Here is a 22,012-nt window from a genome sequence, read left to right as displayed (position 1 = left end):
AAGGCTGTTATGTTCATTGAGATAAAAACAGAGACATCTTGGACTGTTACAAAAGTCCCGTCGAAAATTCAACCAAAGTACAAATTAGTTCTAAAGCATCCTGTTTTGCAGTAAGGATGCTTTTTTAAAAGAACTTGTATAGCAATTAAGTTGTTTTGCTTTTTAAAAATTTTCATGGACTCTTCTGTGTAGGAGATAGATGAAGCCTGTAAGAGGATAAAGCGTGAAATTGATGATCTGGGCCCTGAAGTTGGTGACATTAAAATCATTCCATTATATTCCACACTTCCTCCTCAACAACAGCAGAGGATTTTTGAGCCCCCACCTCCCAAAAAGCCAAATGGTGCAATAGGACGAAAGGTAAGTTTACTAAAGCTTTATTGTGTATCCATGTATTTAGCCCTCTGCCTCAACAAGACTTTGGAATAAATATGCGTAAGATGTGCCGTGAAGGATTTTCCTTCTTAACGTATATTACAAAAGTAATGTTACTCAGATTTATGCAAGAGGTTGTGCATGAATTCACATGTTAATACTGTTGAGATTTTGGAGACATCATTCTATTCTCTGCCCTCTCTCCTCCCGCCCCAGCAGGCATTATGGGAGCTTTAGCTGTATTTGATGTTAAATACAGCTATGGAACCCCATGGTCTGGCTTTGGCATGCTTCAGGAAAGTTCTCTGGAGTATTTCATTCCTGAATTGAGGGGCCTCTCTTAACACAACAGTCTGAAGGAGCATTTAAGTAATATGCCAGGACTTGGAAAGATGTGCATAGAAATTTTAAGCACAGTGTAAGGACAGAGACAGAAATAGGAATTCAAAGTATATTCAGTGTGAGTGATCAAGGAACTCAGAAAGCATGAAAGACCAATCCATAACACAGATTGGATCTGACCTGCCTTGTTTCAGAATTTTAGCTGGCTAGCTAGGCATCGTTCTTGATTGGAGATGGCTTTTCCAAATGGATGCTGTGCTTAAAGTTTTGTCCGCAGTAGCATGTTCCACGTTGTCGTCTGTCTCTCCTCCCCCGCCCCTGCCCATTGGTTTGGGGGAGAAAACTTCCTGAAAATAACGTACGTCGGGGATCTTTTAACTTTATAGTGTCTGGGCACTTTATATGACAAGGCTGTGCTACACCATATGGCACTGTTCTAAGCAAAAGACTCACATATAAATCTGTTCTTTGTATTGACGCAGACCTTCCCCTTTTTGCATAACTCAGCGGAAATGTGTGGTAGCGCTGATGGAAGTTTAAGTTTCTGGAATTCCTCATCCTTGCCCCTTCAGATGGTAGTTGTCTTTTCCACCTGTCCAGAATCATCATCGTTATTTATAGGCCCTCCTAACAGAGTATATGTGCAGAACAGAGACAGAGCATCTTAAAACATTATGTGCAGGGTTTATTCCTTGGCTGTAACCCTGCTCTGTGCGCACAGTGGGGTATGCATTATACTGACGACACTGTACTGTTCTGACAGGGTACACTGCTTTTTGCATCTAGGGAAATAAGCCTCCGTTGTGTAAATAGATGGTTGACATATATTTGAAATCGACAAAGCTAGGGCAGTAGTAAGCTATTATTATCCTATTATGAACTCACGGTAGTTTTCATTTTTGCTCAAATCAGAAATGCTGGTGCTGTTTGCTGAGCTTAGTCCAGCATACAAACATTAGAGATTTGTAATGCTTGCCTCAAAAATAGGTGAACTCTTTGTCCTCCTGAATTCCTGATTGCTTTTCTGGAAAACAGGAAGTTTCTTTATAGTTGTGGATGCTAGCAACTGCTTGCAGAATGTAAGTCGCCAATGCAGCCCTGATGGGTCTGTGATGATGATGATGATGACGTAGCTCACCTCTAATAGGAAGAAAATAGCCCAGAAGAAAGTCTTATTTTTCAGGGTCCTCTGAAAAAGTTAGGCATTCTTTCCATCAGGTATAATGGAGCATCTTAACATCTGAATTGTTTGTATCTGACTATTTTGCAGTATATAAAATTAAAGGTATTTGCAGATCTCCATTTTGGGAATTGGGCTTAGATCAGAAGTAAGCCAAGCTGTGTCTCTGTTTAGGAGGAGTGAAATAACTTAATTCTGTACCAGTATGGCATCATTCATGGGGAACCCGTATGTCTTACAAGCAAGGTTCAGAGTCTTTAAGTTGCAAAGCACTGAAGTTGGGGACCGAGCTGGCAGAGAAGAGGCTTCCCATCAGTGACACTTGGCTGGTAATTTTAAGGTTGTTTATTGAAGTGGATGTTTCATGGGACAACCTTAAAAATACTCCTAGAGTCCAGTTGGCCCAGAATATCTTTTTTCCATAGGCTTTTTCATTTGGATTTATCTATCCTGTAAGGCTTAATTTTTGGATTTAATCTGAAAGCTTTGTAAGCACTTAGAGCCACAAAATGGGAGTGGGTGGCATAGAACTTTTGAAGTAAGTAAAATAGTATGACTGTGTGCTGCTCTAGTCTGAACAAGGCAGTTTTACTGACGTTTTCTGGCTTGCTGGACATCTACCGAGCAGGACCAGAAGCATTGGGTTGACTTGGACATAAACAGTCTTCTGAAGTGTGTCACAGATTGGATTGGCAGGGCCTCAAACACAACTTCATTACCCAGAGTTCTAGCTATGTAGAGTTCTCAAGACTGAGCTAGATTTGCCAGAGATAAACCAGTGCATCCAAACAGTTTGACTTGTTTGTGTTCTTGGAACAAGAAAGAGGAGACATAGACTATGTATTACATGAATGATACATGTAATATTTGTATCTGTGTTTGTTCTATAAACACAGGGGTGGGATTTCATAAAGTTATAGCCTCGCTATGAAATCACTGTGTCAAATACAGTGAATAAACTCATAGGAAATGGATATTTTTTCCTAAGCTTGTTTTAGGAAATACAACCACTCTCTTAAAAAATCTACAGAAACAGATTTGGACTTTGACTTGTGAAAGTTTGTGAATTTTGTGAATCACAAAAATTTAAAAATCTTCATTTTTAAGTTAGGTATTCAAAAGCTGGAGTTATTTAATTTATCATGGATGCTCTTGTACTGCTTAAGTAATTTGCAGAAAGAAATGGCTGCAAGTTTGGAGTAGTTGAAATTGTTAAAATGTTAAAATTGCAAGGATTTCCACTGTTTCATGTGAAGAAGACAGTTTGTTTCAAATGTGATGAATTATTCCTGTCTGTCTGATGTTCTTAAAGGCCAAAAGAAACCTGTCCTAGTAGTATAGACTACTTCTAACAATTTATGAACACCAGGGAGTAATAACACCATTGTTGCCCTACAGTATTTGTGTCAGCTTTTCTCTCTACCATTGTAATTTCTAAGAAACCTACAAACTTCTGACATTCTTGTCTGTAGATGCTTGTAAGTCCATCACCACTTGAAATGTGGGACCCTTTTTATGCACGGTGGTGGCAGTGGTAGCCTTCATTGCTTCTGCAAATGTTTTCTTTCAGTAGTGTCAGATGTCTTATTTATTGAATTTATATCCTGCTGCAAACACAAAGACTGTTGGCAGCTCACAAAAAAGAAGCTTACAGAGTAGCAATGTAAAAACATGAGAACATAATATAATTAAACCCCCCAAACAAAGCCCTATCAGATGGAAGGATGGCTGCCTAGAGGAATTCATAACTCACGAGAATTGGAGCACTGGTCATAATTATAGCTGAACAAGAACAGACAGAGGCATGTAGTCAATCAAACTTCCTTTCAGTACGTTTCCATGCGATGTTTGACCTAAGTAATAGTAACGCATTTCACGGTGTCCCGAATTCCAAGTAGAAATTTGAAGTATTTTGAAATTGGCATGATTATCAGATTTCCCTTTAATATGGTCTTTGATTACTCTACCTTTTTTCTGTCTGATCTAATGGGCAGCCCATATATGGAAGTTGTGTCCAACTCCCATAAATCGCTTTTATGTGCTATCAATAAAGTGTTCGTATAATGTGGGCAGCAGAAAACTTAATGTATTTTTCAACAGGTTGTTGTATCAACTAATATTGCTGAGACATCATTGACAATAGATGGTGTTGTTTTCGTCATTGATCCTGGTTTTGCTAAACAAAAGGTAAACAAATACTTTGTTTTCATACAAGTCCTCCCACCCCTCTTTCAGATGAAACTAATGTAGACAATCCATTCTGTTTGTATTGTTGATTAAAGGATTTATTGTTTGGATCCATAAGTATCTGTAGAAGGAATGTTGTGTTTATTTCACCAGCATATATACGAACTCAGTTGATTCAGTATACATTTAATATAATGTGAAAGTGAAAGATAAACCCAAAAGATGTGGACAGCAGTGTCTACCAGTATCAGAACAATACTGTCATGAAATAAGTACTGCCAGGTTAAAAAAATGTTTTTAGCATGGACTTAAGTTGTTGGTGAAAGCTTAATCTTTAGAGGGATGGCTTTCCACCCACAACAGAAGTTCTGATAATACGTTGGATGTAGCACAATCCAAAAGCCGCCATTGTCTTAACTGATGTGCTGATTACTGGCAGTAAAAGTTCCTTCGTGTTACTGCTTTTGTCTTTTTATGTTCAGGATGACTCTGTCAGCACCTCCAGGTTATGTGCTGTTCCTTTACAGGGTTGTCTGCTGCAGATAAATAGGGCAGCCACCCTTATACAAGATTTCTATCAGCATAGGATTCAGATTCAGTTTATTTGGCCACATCCATGTCCTCCATCCAGCCCTCCACCATAACCAAGTCCCAGCCCAACCATGCATGGTTCTCCTTACTCAGGTGTAACACAGAATAAATCTGGGCTTTACTGCTATCCTGATGACACTGTGCTCCAAATCTTCTGATGCACTTAGAAGTGGTTTTATTTCATGACATCTTAAACACTAAGCTAACTTCTGCAGCAGATTTCTTCTGCCATGTTCACATTCAAGCTCGATTTTTGAAATACACTTTTCGTGCTTAAAGAGGGTACGAGTTAACCCTAAAACTACCTAAATTCTATTGCAATGGCTTCATTGTTCAGCTTTCCTCAAAATTATAATTAAATTAAATTAATTATAATTAAATCTCCCCCATGTGGGGGAGATGGGCAGTGATAAAAATAGGATAAATAAATAAATAAAACTAAAATAAAAATTGTAATTATCATTAAATTATAATTATTGGCAGTGTCTGCAGATTCTGTTTACTAAAAGAGAATGAATTTTAATGTTGAGCATAATTTAGGTGGTTCGTCGGATAGCAGTGTTTATATGTTATCGATGCCTGGTATCCTTAACAAAATTGCTAAGGGTTTGTGTTTGCAGGAGAATAATTTTGTATAAAATCTACAGGTGGTCCCTGAGTACACTGGGGGGAAAAACAGTGGATAAACAACCCTAAGTAAACATTGGAATATTTGTCCATCAAAATATGTCAGGCAGACTGACCAGAGATGGAGGAGAATAATTTTTGCTCACAAATGGAGAAAATATATTTAGGCCACCCTGTGCCTGCTTTACATTTTCTCCAGCTTAGGAAAAGCTTCCTGGATAATAGCAGCATGCCTTCAAATATCAGTTTTACGGAAAACAGCAGGCCTCCATTGCCTGTTTATGAGCATCTCGGAGGTATCTGATTGGCCCCTGTCAGAAACAAGATGATGGACGATGATGGAGTGGGTCTGATCCAGCAGGAGATGGTCCTAGAGAGCTGGAAAGCTTTTGGTTCCAAAGCTCCATTTCACACCCACCCATTTCATCACCATCAGAGGCTTTCTAAAGTCCAGTTTCTCTGAATTGTAAAAGAGTCAGGTGTATCTGATTCAGATCCCCACTTTCAATCTGGAGTATTTTTCTCTGACTCTGGAGGGGAAATTCAAGAGCACCCCTATGGGCTGTAGCTTAACTCTTAAAAAATGTAGTGATATTAAAGGGGAGGGAATTAGTAAATAAAATGTCAACAGATTAATAAAATAAAGAGAGGTCTTTATTAATGTCTTTATTAATTATTAATGCTAATTAATTAATTTGTTAATTTAAGGTCTTTATTAATTAATTTATTAATGTGTTGCCCACCAAGTCTTAGAGAGGAAAAAATATTGTATGAGCTTGTGAACACAATTTTTTAAATTCGACTCTTCTTCCAAATAGGTATACAACCCGCGAATCAGAGTGGAATCTCTGTTGGTAACCGCAATTAGCAAGGCTTCCGCTCAACAAAGAGCCGGGCGGGCAGGCCGTACTAGGCCAGGCAAATGTTTCCGACTATACACAGAGAAGGCTTACAAAACCGAGATGCAGGTGTGTAACTTGCAGTTTATTCTGTAACTCGCTTTTGATCCTAAGTGACCGTTGCACTGAATTTTGGTGCGTTGAAATGTACTTTCATCAAAAACCATAATAATGACGTATCTGCTTGGTTAGGAAATAATGTGACCCAGTAAAACAGTGAGCGATTTATTATTCTGGAATTTAATATTCATATTCATGCACCATGTTTGCTTCTCTAGTACCTAAGACTTACTTGCTTTCACCCCAGTTATATATTGTGATTGTTTGCTTTCATTCTTACTTCAAAATTTCATAATTCTTACAATTGCACATATAAATACATTTGCATTAAAAATGGGTACTGTTATCAAGCAAGATAGCAATTTTCAGTAAATAGCATTCAGTAAATAGCTACTATTAAACATGAAGCAGGCTTTTAAAATTCCATTTCTGTTAGCTGCTTTCTATTAGACCTTTCTTTAACAAAAAAGAAAGAAAGAAAAGAGAAGGAAAAACCAACAGAAACTGAATTTAAGTTCTTATTTCTAAAATACATGAAATATTCCTTTTCAGGACAACACCTATCCTGAGATTCTGAGGTCCAACTTGGGTTCTGTGGTATTACAGCTGAAGAAACTTGGTATAGATGATTTAGTTCACTTCGATTTTATGGATCCACCAGGTATATTTTTAAGAATTCCTAAAATTACATTTGTGGACATACATGCAGCAATAACTAGATACATTTGTTTCTTTTTGTAGCATGAGTTGAAAGAATGTGTGTTTCCTGAAAAGGAACATGCCAAATTGACTGTAGTGTAACAAGGGCCATCAGTCAGCGCCAAAAGTCTTTTCAAAATTTATTTAAATACTGATCTGCTATACTCTTCGTAGTAATTGTAGAGCTATTTGATAGCAAAATATGTTGAACAAATTGAGCAGTTGCTACAAGCACAGTAGTAATGTGTTATTTTAATATCAAAAGGAAAAAAACTTTATTGCAGTCATCATCCAGCACATATTTTAATTTGATAACTGTTCTACAAATCAGTTGGCTTTTTAGATATGGATCTAATTTTTGTCCCTGGAATTGGAATGGCAGCAACAGGTTAGATCTAAAAAAGACTACAGGTAGTCCTCGACTTACGACCATTCGTTCAGCGACTGAAATTAAGTGGCACTGAAGAAGGGACTTAACCACTGGTCCCCGAAGTTACAGCCATTGCAGCGCCCCTGTGGTCATGTGATCAAAAGTCAGGCGCTTGGTAGGCCGCCCACACTGAGGACCGCAGGGGTGCTTCAACTCCCTCTACTCGCCTCCCCCCCCCTGCCTTGAGGGCAACCTTGGAGAACAGAGGGAAGAGAGGCTGCCTAGGGAACGATCAGATAAAAGGGAAGGGAGTCGGAGAGAGGGTGGCGGTCTAAAGAAACTTGGGAAAGACCCGCCCTGGCCACTCAGCAATAAATAGGGAGGGCAGGTGATTGGTACTTTCAGACTTGCAAGATTCTGCTAATGTAGCCTTTCAGTAAAGTAGCATTAGATCATCTCCTTGGGTTTCCTGTCTGGTTTACCTGGAAGGGCTGACGACAATCTTGCAAGTCTGAAAGACGTCATGTGACGTCGCATTTTATGACCACATTGCTTAGCAACAGAAATTCCGGTCCCAATCACCATTGAAAGTCGAGGACTACCTGTAGTTTTCATATACTAAGTTGCATTGCTGAAAGCCCTCTTTCTCATCTCTCTGCCTGTAAAAAGATAATTGAAGATGTTAAGTCTCGTGTGTACAATATTTTACATTTCTTCTAGCAGCCTTTCCCAGCCTACTGCCTTTTGATTGGAAATTTTGGGGAGTTCTGGTTAGATTGTCAAAACACATTTGGAGGGTGCCAACGTGGGGGGAAAGAGTTGGTCCCTACAAGCCTGTATTATATACTGGGGAAAACCAGGTTCATCTCATTCATCTTGATTTGCTCTGCACAAGTTGTACCTCTAACATCTTTTGCTCGGTTATGTGTTCTGCAGCCCAAGAAAATTTATTGAGGTCAGAGTTATAAAACTACAGGGCTTATTCAGCAGTAAATTTCAAACATGTTGAATAAGTCAATAGATTTACAATAGATTTAATGTACTATAAGTAAAAATATGCTGACAGAAAAAAATGAAAATGAGGGTATCTGTCTAAGTGTTTGGACATCATTTTCTGTTAAATTGCCAAGCTTATAGATGATTAATCAAGTTTTTCCTTTCATGCTTCCTGCATTCCTTTAAAACAAAAACAACAACTGTTAATTTGTTGTTTCTTGTCTTCCACTACCAAAAATTCAGCCAGGTAGTTCTGGAAATGATTTCATTTTGCTGTACTTTGCTGCCCATAGGAAGAATTAAGGGAGATTTACTTTACTCTGCTACCCATAGGGAAGAATTAAGGCTGTAGGTTACACGTAGAGTAAAGTTTGGGCTTGGCCTTTGGGCTAAAATACCAGGGCTTCAGCAAGAGGTTGAGGGGAGGTTAGCTGACAGAGAGTCCATACCAGGCTTCCAAGGAGTACCTTTTCCAAAAGGGGTGGATCCTAGAGTCAGCAGGCATTGGCAACTGATCAGGGTTGCTGCCTAGATACTTAAAAGGAAGAAGAGAATAGGCACTGTGAAATAACAGGGTATAAACAGGACCATAATGTTTGTCTATCTGCCATGAACTATATTGGCTGGTAAGACTGCAGTCTACCTGTTCAATAGACTTAAAACCAAAAACGGTGAATGCCCTTTTGCTTTCCTTCTGAAATAAGAGCATAGTTTCTACAAAATACAAGAGAAGTGAGCTGGTGATGAAAAGCACAGGGTAGCTAGGACTCCTATAATATGCCTTGCCACAGTTGACTTTGGATGGTAGAGGTAATACTATTAGTGCATTAAAAGTAGTAGTAAGTATTAGATAGCTTTAAATTTTACTTTAATAGTATGTATTATACTAAATAATATTTAGATGGCTAAGAACCTGCCTAAGAAGATTTGCTTATGTCAAAAATAGTGGAATAAATATTTTTATTTACAAGCTGGAAGAGACTCTGTAAATCAGTCCGTCTGTAGCCAAATCTCTGTGATTGCGTACGACACCAAAGCCAACTCTAGATCTGTTAATTGCTACTTATCGCTAAATTAATTTGATGGCTGTTTGTTTTGAATTTCAGCAGCTTGGGAATGGCATTGCTTACAGCAGTGTGTGTGTGTGTGTGTGTTTTACAGCTCCAGAAACCTTGATGAGAGCCTTAGAGCTTTTGAATTACTTAGCTGCTTTAAACGATGATGGAGACTTGACTGAACTGGGATCCATGATGGCAGAGTTTCCCCTTGATCCGCAGCTGGCTAAAATGGTTATTGCAAGTTGCGACTACAACTGTTCTAATGAGATTCTATCTATTACTGCCATGCTGTCAGGTAATAGCAGGGACAGAGATGCCAATCAAAACCCAGATCTCCAATTAGGGGAAGCTTGTAATATTCCTGCAACAGGACTTACGCTGTTTAAAAAGCTTGATTTGTGCCAAGCAAACTTTCTCTGTAGTATGCTTCACAATGGAGTAAAGTTCGTAAATGAAATCAACGTTGAAGCTAAAGAAGTCATTGTGTGTGAAATGGTGATCTAACTCGTCTCACGTCAGAAAAATTCTTACCTTTTAAGGATTACAAAATGATAGGAACACACTTCTATTTATTAGGAACTGTAGTGGTTAAGCTCACTTCTGGTTATGAAAGTGAGCAAGAGTAATGATAACCAGCTTTATTTTCTAGTCCTCTAAATTGTGATAGCCCGTTTCGCAAGTAGTAGGTTATAAAGGTATTGAAGAGAATCTTTTCAGGGTTATATAAATTTGGAAAAATATTCACTGTTTAAAGGGAATGCTGGAGGGAAAGATGACTCCTTAATATTATCACTACATTCTATTTTTAAGTAGAAGCAGGTGTGATTGAACAGATTGGTTGGAACCACAGTCTTTTGTTATCAGAGATGTGTTTTTCTAGTGCTAGTATCCAAAGAGTTGCCCAGAGGGTTCCTAGAGCCTGACCATGCCAATTTTTAAAAGTCTTTTGAACAACTTGCACCATGCACTGCTTTTGAAAGTTGAGTTCCCCAGGAAAGCTGCTCTTTCAGATATCCAAGTCTAAAGTCTTTTTGACTATGAAGAATCTGTGTGTGGTTCTTTGGGTACTGGCCTAAATCTTTAATTGTTCCTTCTGAAGAAAACCAGTTCAAGACCAGAAAAAGCAAGGAAAGAATATGCTTAAAGCCTGACACTTACTTCTGTAACTAACCAAATATCAGCTATTTGTTGGGACAATGGGGATATTATTACCAATAAGGAGATATACTTTGCTGGTCCCAAAATGCAAGTTCATGGTAGAGCATAAGATAAAGGTCTTTGGTGAGACAAGCAATCACGTTACTATTGCAGCATATTCACATTATAACAATTTTTTTTTTTCTAAAAACAAGCTACAATGTTTATTGCCGAATTTTGACAGTTCAGACTCAGAGCAGATGGGCAGGGCAGAATCTCATTGTCTGGAGTAAATTGTAGCCTTATTTGCGGAGGTGGTGGTAGGTTGATGCCTGCCTTTTTATGCTACGCATTTTCGTGCAATCATATTATTGGAACTGAGTTCTTAAGTGAAGTAGCTATGTTTTATTCCCTCTAGTTGTATATGTGAATATTTTGATCAGAGATATTTTACTTAAAAATCACCCTATCAGTAAGTTGCAAAATGTGTACACATATATACATACATATGGTGGATTTATGGTTCTTCACGCTAAGGATGTATGTATGCAGCATATATACACAGTGGAAAGGAAACTTGTGGGGTAATTGTCTTCTTGGACATAGCTGAGGAGCAGTTGTCTATATACTGGTTTCCAGAAAATGCCACCAACCCCCCCCCCCAAAAAAAAAGAAAACACGACAGTAAACACAATCAGATTGAACAAAATGAATATGGAAACCATCTAACAGCAGGTTCAGAATACAGTCTTCCCAGAAGTAATCCAGTGAGTTGAACCCTTCACTGTAGGAAGACTAGACAACAGTCTTGAAACACTGATAGGCCTAAACAATAGGTAAAATGGGGAACAATAATTTGCTGATCAAAGCTGTCTAAATTCAAATAGTCCTATTTTTTTTCCCCAAACTAAGGCCTTGACTAAATGGTGATTACAAAAAATTAGTGCTGCTCTTCATTAGACAATTTGCAGTATAAAAGTGAATATATATATATATGTGTGTGTGTATGTATATGTATATATATATATATATATATATAAAAATCTGTACTTAGGTAGTTTATGTGCTTCAGTGTTGATGGTTTTCACTAGCCTTAGTTCCATACAATTTTATATATTTTCAGTTTCTGGGTGTTGACTTCATTTGGTTTTTGTAGAAACACTTCTCTTTACACTTCCACTTCTTATTTTTTTTTTATGTGCTGTAAACAGTATGCGTTTTGCAATATTGCTGTTGGCATATTGCGATTGTTCAGAGTATTCAATTTCTGTATTTTTCAGTCTTTTCCTAGCGTTTCTATATTGTTAGAAGCTAAAGGGCCAATCTAAAAATTGTGAAAAATTACATTTAAAACAAAACTTAATGGAAACTTTATGAGCTTTGGTTGTGACCAAGATCAGCATTTCAGGGAATTTAAGGAACAGTGTTTTTTCTGTTCTTTCATTATCCAGGGTGATTAATTTTATTTAAATGCCTATATAAAATAAATGGGGGGTTTTACGTGATCTCCAGTGAAAAGACTTATCTTTCCCTACATGGAAGTCATTTTTAAAAGGAACAGATTTTAAAGTGGCAAATGAGCTGCTTTGTGGGATGTTTACCTATTCTAAATAATGAAATTACTGTTCGTGGTCATTTTGACCTTTCAAATGATAAAGTGTTATGTAAAGAGAAGGCTCTGTGTAAAGAGATTGAGCCCAGTCTCAGTCCACTAAATTGAGAGTTCTTTATTAAGGCCTGATAAAGCTGCTGGGCAGCCTACCTTCCACCACTGCCGCTGTGATCCAGGCCCTGGACTGCTGCGGTGCCGCATATGGTTCGTCCATGTTTTTGCCCACCAGTGCTGATAGCAATGCTTGCTGATGGCGATAGAGCTGTAATGCATTTCTTGCCCTTTGCCAACCGAGATGTTGGCCTAACCTTTTTAGGGGGTTCTCCTGTTGATTGCCCCACTTTCCCACAGGTTGCTCTTGACCATGGGTTATTTCTGGGAGGATGCATCATCTCCACAGCATTTGGTAGGGCTATCAGCACTGGGTTTTGTGCCGAGGTCGTATTATCCTTCCAGTTGATGGCCTTCAGAATAGATTCTTTTTTTTGATGCCTACTTCTAGTCAAAATAATCAGGCATTCTGTAGCTTTGAAACCCCTCTTGTCTTGCAGATGTGGTTAGGTGTTGATGTACCAAATCAAGGTAGTAGACAGTCCAAGATGCAGTTGGAGGCCATCCTGCCCTGCCCTATGCTCTGTGAACTGACCTAGCTAGGCCTTGTTCCTCTATCTGTGAATGCGTGACTCATCGATATGGGCGTTTGTGTTGGGCCCATACCAACCTTGTTTAGTCCCACAGTGTTTTGTTCGCCCCACGGAAGCCAAGAAAGCAGCAGATGAGGCCAAGATGAGATTCGCCCACATAGATGGAGATCATTTGACGTTGCTGAATGTCTACCATGCTTTTAAACAAAGTGAGTATAAACCTGAAATGTTCCTAGCACGTTTTGTTGACAGTTTGAATTGATGTTAATTCCAGCTGGAGACTTGTTTCACCTTGAGCCGACTGTGCCTTTGTGGCAATTTTCACATAGTTTATGTCCTATAGATTGCGTTGTACGGTGTTATGTAGCTTGTAAAGAGTTTTACAATTGCCATTGCTTTTATCACGATCCTGACTTGCGCCATGCTGCTGGATTTATTTTTAGACTGCTAGTATTCTGATCCAAAAAATAATGGATCTTCTTAGTTGCTATCAGAAATGATGGTCTGTAATGGGAATGGGGAAAATAATCATCCTTAAAAATACGAGTAGGGAAGAATGTCCCTAAGCTATGAATAAATGCTAGTTTAAAAGTAAAAAAGAATCTTATTTCTACATTAATCTAGAAAACAGGCTGGTTTAATAAAGAATGCAGTCTGGCTAACTGTATACATTGTTATATATTGTTGAATGGATTTTATGTTTGTATAGAAGAAAATACTAATTAGTCACCAAGGAAACTAGGTTATATGAATTCTTGATACTCTTATAGGAACATTTTTTGATCATTGGGGAAATTGATCCTGGGTCTGCTCAGTCAATAGAACACTCTGATGTTTTAGTTGGCTAAGCAATGTAGTGCTTTACAGAATGCATATAATAGATTTTATTTTATGTACTAACCCATAATCACTTCCTTCAGTTTACTTGATTCTCCCTTGTTGCCTCCTATTGTCCTGGCTTCCTTGAACAAATTTGAACAATTCAGGGTTTATTTCCTTGGTGCTGCTGCAAATGTAGCTTTTGTCTATTTTACTTTTTTTTAAAAGAACATATAGCTGAAAAGACTGTCATTCAAGATTTTAATCGGTTGACTAGATTTGGCCATCCGGCTGGTTTTTGATTGTGTATTTGTTTTAGTTTGGTAAAATGCTCGTTTTTAGATGATTCATGCCCTTTTTTTTAACATTGCAGATCATGAATCGGTTCAGTGGTGCTATGACAACTTCATTAACTACAGGTCCCTGATGTCTGCAGACAATGTACGCCAACAGCTGTCACGAATCATGGACAGGTTTAATTTGCCACGTAGAAGCACAGACTTCACAAGCAGGGACTATTACATCAATATAAGAAAGGCTTTGGTTACTGGCTACTTCATGCAGGTATGTCTCCAAATAAAGTAGGGAAATCTCCAATTTTCTGTCCTTTAAATGTTTTCATTGTTGTTGTTAAATACAGTATAAGCTGATCGTTGGGCAACTTGAAAGGATTTTAGTTACACCTTCACAAAGCAACATATATTACAAGTGAGCTGTAGAGCAGCAAATTTTAAAAAGCTTTTTTAAGGCTCCTTTGAATTACTGAGTAAGGGGGAGAGCACTCTACTAGGAAAACACTGAGAGAAACATTGGATAATCTGTTCTAATGTGCTCAGTCCTTGAGACAACCTGCAGGTTTGACCAATCTTAGTGGCTTGGTTCACAATTAATCCTGTGCCTAAATTGGATTTTGGCTTCACAAGATACCTGCACCCAGCCACCAAGAATCTAGCCATTTTCAATAAAACATACTTAAGAATGTTTGAATGTTAGTAACAATACTCTTATCAGACCTTGAAGCGCAAAGGGAGCCGGTGAAGCTGTGATAGGTGTATAGTATGTTCACATTTCCTGATGCCCATCATTGCCAGAGCTCTTCAGTCTTTGAGTAGGTACTGTACTTAGGGTTGCAGTAGGAAAGGAGGTCCTGGAAGGCCTTAGATCACATGATGTCATCTACAGCCTGTCAGATTCTGGCTGAGATCTATAATTTTTGTGTTAGTATTATAGCAGTGATGTTACTTCTGCATCTGGTGATTATAATAACTTTTAGCCACAAAATTAGCAATCCGTTTAATAAATGCAGATTACCTATCCTAAATTCAGGAAGTTTAAAAACAAACATCTGTTTGTATGTTGTTTGTTCGTTGGTTTTTTGTTTTGGTCTGTGCTATGCTGGCTGTTATCAGGATGGTTATGAACAGAAAACCGTTTGGTGATGAAAAATGTTTAAACTTGTTGCTCAAAATTCATTTGGGGCTGTGGGGTAGGTAGTAACAAATAGAAGAGTTTGACCCTTCAGATATTTCTGTGGACCTATTTATTTTTGGGTTGCAGTCTTTCAGGTTCTTCTTGATAGGATTTGGCATTAGTCCTGTGATTTATTTTTTTTTTTGGATGTAGAGATTCTGATGTCTACAGGACACAATCCTCTTGGCAAAATGGTTCTTACTAATTTCAATGGGGAAGGCAGAAATGGTCTATTCCATCCCTCACATTACCAGATTTCTTCCTGGAGAATACCTGAGATATAAAATGTGAATAATTTTAGGAATCCTGAATTTGTGGCTTTGCTAGCTTTTAATTGGTTTTTTTTTTTTTTTTTAATCCGTTCAGTTGTGTCCAATTCTTGGAGACTGCCTGGACAAGTCCGTGCAGTTTTCTTGAAGGATTTTCGGAAGTGGTTTGCCATTGCCTCCTTCTTGATAGACGGAGGGACCGGCCCAAGGTCACCCAGCTGGCTTTGTGCCCAAGGCGGGACTGGAGCTCACAGCCTCCCGGTTTCTAGCCCAGTGCCTTTAACCACTACACCAAATTGGTCTTAGCTTTTAGTTAGTCACCTTAATTAAATACTTCTGACTGATATGCAGATGCTACCTACCTAGTATGGCTGCCCAACTCACAGAATGAGGCTGGGTGGCTTACAGACAAATCTAAAAGTTGTTATAGCAACGAACAGTGACAACTGAGGACAGCCATCAACACCTCAGCAGCTCTTAGAGAGGGACTGAGCATTCTGGCCCAACCCCTGCAGGAGCAGCCAGGTCTTCGGTGCCTTATAAAAAGCCAGTGGGGTTGGGGCCATCTGAATTTTAGAAGAGGGAGTCGAGAAAGCCCGCTTCCTGGGTTGGGCCAGATGCTTGATAGAAGGGATTCCCTTGCAAGGATGTGGCTGCCTTGTCCAGAATCAAACTCAAACCACATAAAATTAAAAGCTGTTATTCAGTTAGGGTTTGAGAAATAAAAGAGGCACTTACTGTATGCAGTCAAATATATCATAGTGTTATGGGTGCAGAGGTCATATTCTCAGATTTTGTTCTTTCATTTCTGCTGAAAGACCTCCTATCATGTGAGACTCCTGGTAGAAACCCAGTTGTAGCCTAAGTATGAATATTGTTCATGCATAACTCTACTTGAAAGTGACCTGTCACATTGTTCCCGTAGGTGGCACATTTGGAACGGACAGGACATTACCTGACAGTGAAAGATAACCAGGTAGTGCAGCTGCATCCGTCAACAGTTCTTGATCACAAACCAGAATGGGTTCTTTACAATGAATTTGTTCTTACCACAAAGAACTACATTCGCACTTGTACAGACATCAAGCCAGAATGGTAAGCCTGCTTTTCTTCCACAGTCTCCAGATGTCAGTGAAGTGCATAGATTTTTGCAAAAGTTGGTTTTTTTAAGCACTAAAGCTTTGTTCTGATTGAAAGTGTAGGAGACTTCGAACAGGAATACCTCCTCTTTGTTTTAATTAAACTTGTGCGTCTCAGTTTTTTCCCTTTGCTTCAAATGGGTGGTATTGTGGATAAACCCACTGGTGATGAAGAAAGGAGAGTGTGAATGCTGCAAAGCGAAATTGGGTTCTGCTTCTTTGCAGGCAGTGAAAATAAGTAACGCCAGCTGTCATTCTTAGCAGAGTTTTTAAAGAATACTATCTTCAGTAGTGTTTGTATTCTTTTGTGAAGCACGAAACAGTACTTTAAGAAACAAGGAATTCAACTGAAATCTAAAATTAGGGACTGTAACTGAAAATTGCCTTGTTAGATAATATCATTATTTCCATGTTTTTTCAACTATTCTGTAATTCGGAGCAGGCATAGTGATGGCTCAAAGGTCTTGTGGACACTTTCCTTGATAACTACCAAATTCCCTGTCTTGTCTGATTTTCATTATTTTATTTAGATGCTTTTAGGGGTTTTTTTTTAAAGTATGAAACTGGCATGCTGCAAAGCATCACCTTCTAGCTCCACCTTTATCTACAAGAATACCTTTCCTTGGAGATAGAGTTGTGTGCTAATATCCTAGCTGTTCCCACTGTAGCAGCTTTTCTTTTAAATTGGCACGTTCCTTCATGGCAGCCATCTTGTGACAACACTCACAGCAGGCTCTCAACATTCCAGATGTGATTGCAGAAGTTTGCCTGTTCTTGATTTATCTCGTTTTCTTGGTGTCTTATCAGAAACTATTCTTGCTAACTTTCTTTAGACGGGAAATATTTTCCTAGTTTCTGCTGTAGATCCATTAAGAGAGCAGCATCAAGGGTTGGGGTTATACCCATGGGTGGTTGTGGTGAGGCTCTGAGGCCCTGCCAGACTTCCTGAATGTACCTGTTTCTGGTTTTCTTTCACTTCTGAACAGTGCAGATCACAGTTTTCCTGTAGGCCAGAACTGGAATTTATAATTTAAATATGATTTTCAATTAAGTTTTAAAGGAGAGCTACTGGGTATATACATTATAAACTCATTACAGAGGTAATAATAGCAGATTATAAATCTAGTAAATTACCGTGCAAACAGAGCATGATGTGGGGAAATAGGGCACGGGGCTTTATAGGAACACTTTTTGGATTCTCTGGCTCTGGGCTGGACAGTAGAAACACTATGTCAGCACAATAGCAGTAGTGAGCTGTCTTCATATAGTACTCTAATATAAACGTGAACAGAAATGAAACATGGGGAAGGGGTATTTGCTTCAGTAAAGGCCATTGGACAGCCTGACTCTCTGAAATCTAAACTGTATGAATGCAGTATCAGCACCGCTGTAACTTTTATCACTTGAATATTAACTTTCCAGTGTCACACTCAGATCTTGTGCCCATGTGACAGATATGTGACAGACTTCCCTTTCTTTGGCAGGTTGGTGAAAATTGCCCCCCAATACTATGACATGAGCAACTTCCCACAGTGTGAAGCAAAGAGGCAGTTGGACCGCATCATCGCCAAACTTCAGTCCAAGGAATACTCGCAGTACTGAACTGCATTTGAGCTGAACTTGCTCAGAGAACAGCTTAAAACAATAAACGAACTCTTAAGTTTCAGGTTCTTGTGTTCTTTGCCTTTATTTGGGAGCTTTTTAATTTTCTTTACAGTAAATATTCCATTCTGATTTCATAAATTAAACATGTATGCCTCTTCTTTTGTGTTCACACTGTAACTCATACAGGAAAAGCTGATCAATGTTTTGCAGTTTATTAAAAGTAGTTCTCTATATAACAATGTTGTAAGCATTTCTTTAGAAATGGTTGAAAATGCTTCTGAAATGTGATTATCGACCATGGCATGCATGATCGTTGTAATTGTTGACATTCCTTTTAGAAGTTGTGAAATGTTACAACGTGCTTATGTAGACGCAATCTTCAGCTTCACTACAGAAGTACTGACTTCAATAAAGTCTATTTATACTAAAAATTTGGCAATTTGTTGTTTCTGTGCCCTTAATCGAGAAACAACTGTGGACTAAGTTAACCTGATGTCTTAATTGCATTACCTATAGTACTTTTGCTTATGTGTTTAGAAATTTGGATAAGGTTTGGTAAAGACAGACAGGCGTGATGGTGAATTAATGATATTCAGTACGGTATGATACCACAATTGAAAAGGAGCAGCTAAAACCTTGACCTTGATTCCCATCTTCATGTACAGAGAAATGTTCTAGACCAGCTTCTAGTGACGGTGCATGTTTTAAATCCATTGTAAGGCAGGTGGTTTGGTTTGGTGTGGTTTGGTTTGGTTTGGTTTGGTGTTTTGTTTAAAGCTCTCATTGCAGAAAGCTCTATCTGGTGCAGCAAGGTTAAATTAGATTGTTTAAACCTACTGGTCCAGGCCAGAAGAATCCCCTTCATTCAGCTAAGCCAAAAGACTATATAGTCTTCATCCAGAAATCCATTTTTTCAGAGATCATTCCAGAAAAACAGTAGTAGTTTTCCAGGACTTGTGAAAGGGTTTGTGACAGCTCCCTCAATTGGACACGCACTTTGTCTTCCAGCCGTGGCGCAACCAAGTCCTGACTTTTTCCCCTCCCCAGTGCCCTTGAGATGTCCTGTGTCTTGCTGATCTTTGCAGCAGAAAGCACTCTTCCTAAGGGTTAGTTCACATACTTCCTTTGCAAGGTGCTTCCCATTTTTAATTCTTTTTCCAAATGAAGCAGATTTAATCTATAGGTTTGTAGTTAGGAACCTTGTTGCTTGCTTTGAGAAAGTCCGTTTAGGGCCACGGCCCTGCTTTCTTGCAAGCATGCGTAATAAGAACCAGAATGGTTAAAATATATGCATAGGTCACTTGAGTGGGTAGACAATTCTTTCAATGCCAGGGTGCACATTTAGTTGATAAGCTTATGTTCTCTCTTTTCAGTAACATATTAGCAGTGAAACAGACGCGGCTTAAACTACACTTAGCCAAAGGAGTGGCAAAGGAGTATGGTTGCAGTTTTTCAGACATAAGGCATAAGCTTTCATTACCCCATTGCATCTTTCCATTGCATTTGATGAACTGAGATGTGGCTTACAAGAGCATATGCCTTTAATAAAATGCTACCACACCTGATTTCAGGCTACAGTACTTTAGGCTAACACGGCCTTTGTCCTACAACGTCTACAATGTCAGAAGCATCTTACTCAGGGCAAGCTGATACAAGAGGGTTAAGTCTTACATTTCTGCCATAGTTTAAAGAAAGCTTGCTTCTGACATCCTTTTAGCAATACGCTAAATGTGGACAGTTCGTATGATCAATTACATGAAATATACTCATTTTAAGAATGAGATTTAGCAAAAGGAGAGATTTAGCCGAAGTAGTGTCAGCCTTGACCATTAAATTATAGAATGCATTATCATGAATTATAGAATATTTAGAACCATCAAAAATATCCCAAAAGGGTGATTTCAGATTATAAGTCCTAAAAAAAATTAGTTGATTTAGGAACCAGTTAAATCATTTACTGTTGATAGCAGTAAAATATACAAGTATTGTCTGTTTTCATTATTTTATAAAACATACATGCATACATACGGTTTGCTTTAGAGCTGAATTCTGCCTGTGCTACTTTCCCATTGCAAATTACCTTGCTCGGAGTTAGCATGAACGAACATTTTTAGGCATTTGCTATCATTAGACTTCATGTTATAAAAATTACCTGTTTCTCCGTGTGCTGCAGCCCCATTTTTGGCAATTCATGTTTTTCAACTGAGCTGATGAAATGACTTCTCACTTTAATATAGATATAGATTTTACCCTTTTTCATGGAAACTTAAGCCTCTTAAGTTACTTACTTTTCAACATCAATATTCATGTCTGAAGTGCCACAACTTTAAACTTCTTTAAAAGCAAAACGATGACAAAAACATTTGGATGTTAAATGTTTGGCACAAGTATTTTCTGGCATGTTAAAGTCTCTTGCCAGAATTAATACATTTAATCTAGTTGTTTTTAGATCGTTGTCACCCAGCTTAATGAAGAAGGCTTAATGGAATTGTATAGGACTATTTTAGTCCGCAACTATGACCTAAAAAATCTTTGCCAGTGCTGGAAATTGTTCTGTAGAACAGAGAACAAAAGTATGAGTGAAAAAGATTGAGCACCTATTTTTCTAATGTGCTCATTACCAGAATTCTCACTGCAGCTAGTGCTTGTTTAGTGACCATTTGCAGTTACAACAGTGATAAAAAAGTAACTACAACCAGTCCTCATTTACGACCTTTGCAGGTCTGTAAAGCAAAGGAAAGCTGAAGTAAGATGAGTACAGCCTCAGTTTCACTTAGCGACCACTTCACTTAATGGCCGAGTTGCCGGTCCCAATTGGGTGAGAACTTAACCTCAACGAAGGCTAGTTGATTGCTGTAACTAGTGGTGAAAGGAACTTAGACAAATTTATAATCAGGTCCTGCAACTGGAAAGATAGATGCGCTGCTGAGAGCTCCTCAGTTGAATCCAAAAATTGTGACGAGTATGTCCTCCCGCTTGGAGTACTGAATGGGAATCCAGATTTGCCTTTCCCTCATGTTTTCAGTATTGAGTACCATCCAAAAGATTTATGTAAAGAAAGGAAAACTTCAGAGACTAACTTGGCATAGTCAAGAAATTACTAAATATTATATATTTTAAACACAATCGTTCCACATAAGCCATTTCACTTTGCCGCCAGTACAGTGCTGACGGCACAATTGTCCATTTTTTAACATTTATTGGTGTGCCAAATATTTACTATCCGTTCCATCGATAGAGGAGAGCTGTTAAAGGTCTGAGGAGAACATTCCGTAATCAGTTCATTTTAATAACTACTGGAACTTTGAAAGTCTCTTACTTTGAGTAGGTTATTGGACTGATCAAAACTTGCATCTGTTTGGACAAAAATACTTCAGTTGTGGAATATCTGATGAGGTAAAGTACCAAGAAATCTTTATGTATTACAGTATATAAGAATAACAAAATCTGTTGGTCTTCTTATCTCTGGGCAGTTTTCAATTTGCTTTCCAAGATTTTTCTATTACTTGGTTGCTTTTCATCATCTTGATTTTTAGTCAAGAACAAGTTCCATGGTACTAGTAGAACGAATAGTTTGTGTAGAGCAGATGTTTTCTGATATTAGAAGAAGTTTCCACTTAGGTCACTCTTGTGGTCTTAATGCTGTAGGAAAAATACAACTAAAAAACATTAAAATACTTTTTAATGTGCTCCATAAGTAGGGATGGGGATATGAGAAAATACCTTTATTTTCATAGCTCTAATTTGCTACAGGAAAAACTGGAAAGGGGAAACATCATTCAAGCTATGATGATAAGTTTAATCCATTTGCTCTTCAAACACAAGCCTTTTCCCTCTCCGCTAGGTGAACAAAACTTCTTATAGAATTTTGCATACTTTTTTGCCTTATTTATTTATTTATCAAATTTGTCACCGCTCATCTCCTCCCACCAG

At 38.3% G+C, this 22,012-nt stretch overlaps 1 protein-coding gene across 1 annotated transcript in view; it reads left to right on the top strand.

Moving 5' to 3' along the window:
• DHX15 (DEAH-box helicase 15) overlaps window positions 1–18,510 on the top strand; it is a 37,445-nt gene extending 18,935 nt beyond the window's left edge. The window contains exons 6-14 of the mRNA XM_063310387.1: window positions 193–360; window positions 3,998–4,084; window positions 6,121–6,270; window positions 6,814–6,922; window positions 9,488–9,679; window positions 12,864–12,986; window positions 13,970–14,160; window positions 16,261–16,430; window positions 17,959–18,510. Coding sequence (XP_063166457.1) covers window positions 193–360; window positions 3,998–4,084; window positions 6,121–6,270; window positions 6,814–6,922; window positions 9,488–9,679; window positions 12,864–12,986; window positions 13,970–14,160; window positions 16,261–16,430; window positions 17,959–18,076 — 1,308 coding nt within the window. The 3' untranslated portion in view covers window positions 18,077–18,510. The remainder of the gene's footprint in view (window positions 1–192; window positions 361–3,997; window positions 4,085–6,120; window positions 6,271–6,813; window positions 6,923–9,487; window positions 9,680–12,863; window positions 12,987–13,969; window positions 14,161–16,260; window positions 16,431–17,958) is intronic.
• The last annotated feature ends 3,502 nt before the right edge of the window (window positions 18,511–22,012 follow it).

The sequence above is a fragment of the Candoia aspera genome, chromosome 8 (genome assembly GCF_035149785.1).
Source record: "Candoia aspera isolate rCanAsp1 chromosome 8, rCanAsp1.hap2, whole genome shotgun sequence".
Lineage (NCBI taxonomy): Eukaryota > Metazoa > Chordata > Lepidosauria > Squamata > Boidae > Candoia > Candoia aspera.
This window is presented reverse-complemented; position numbering and strand designations above follow the sequence as displayed.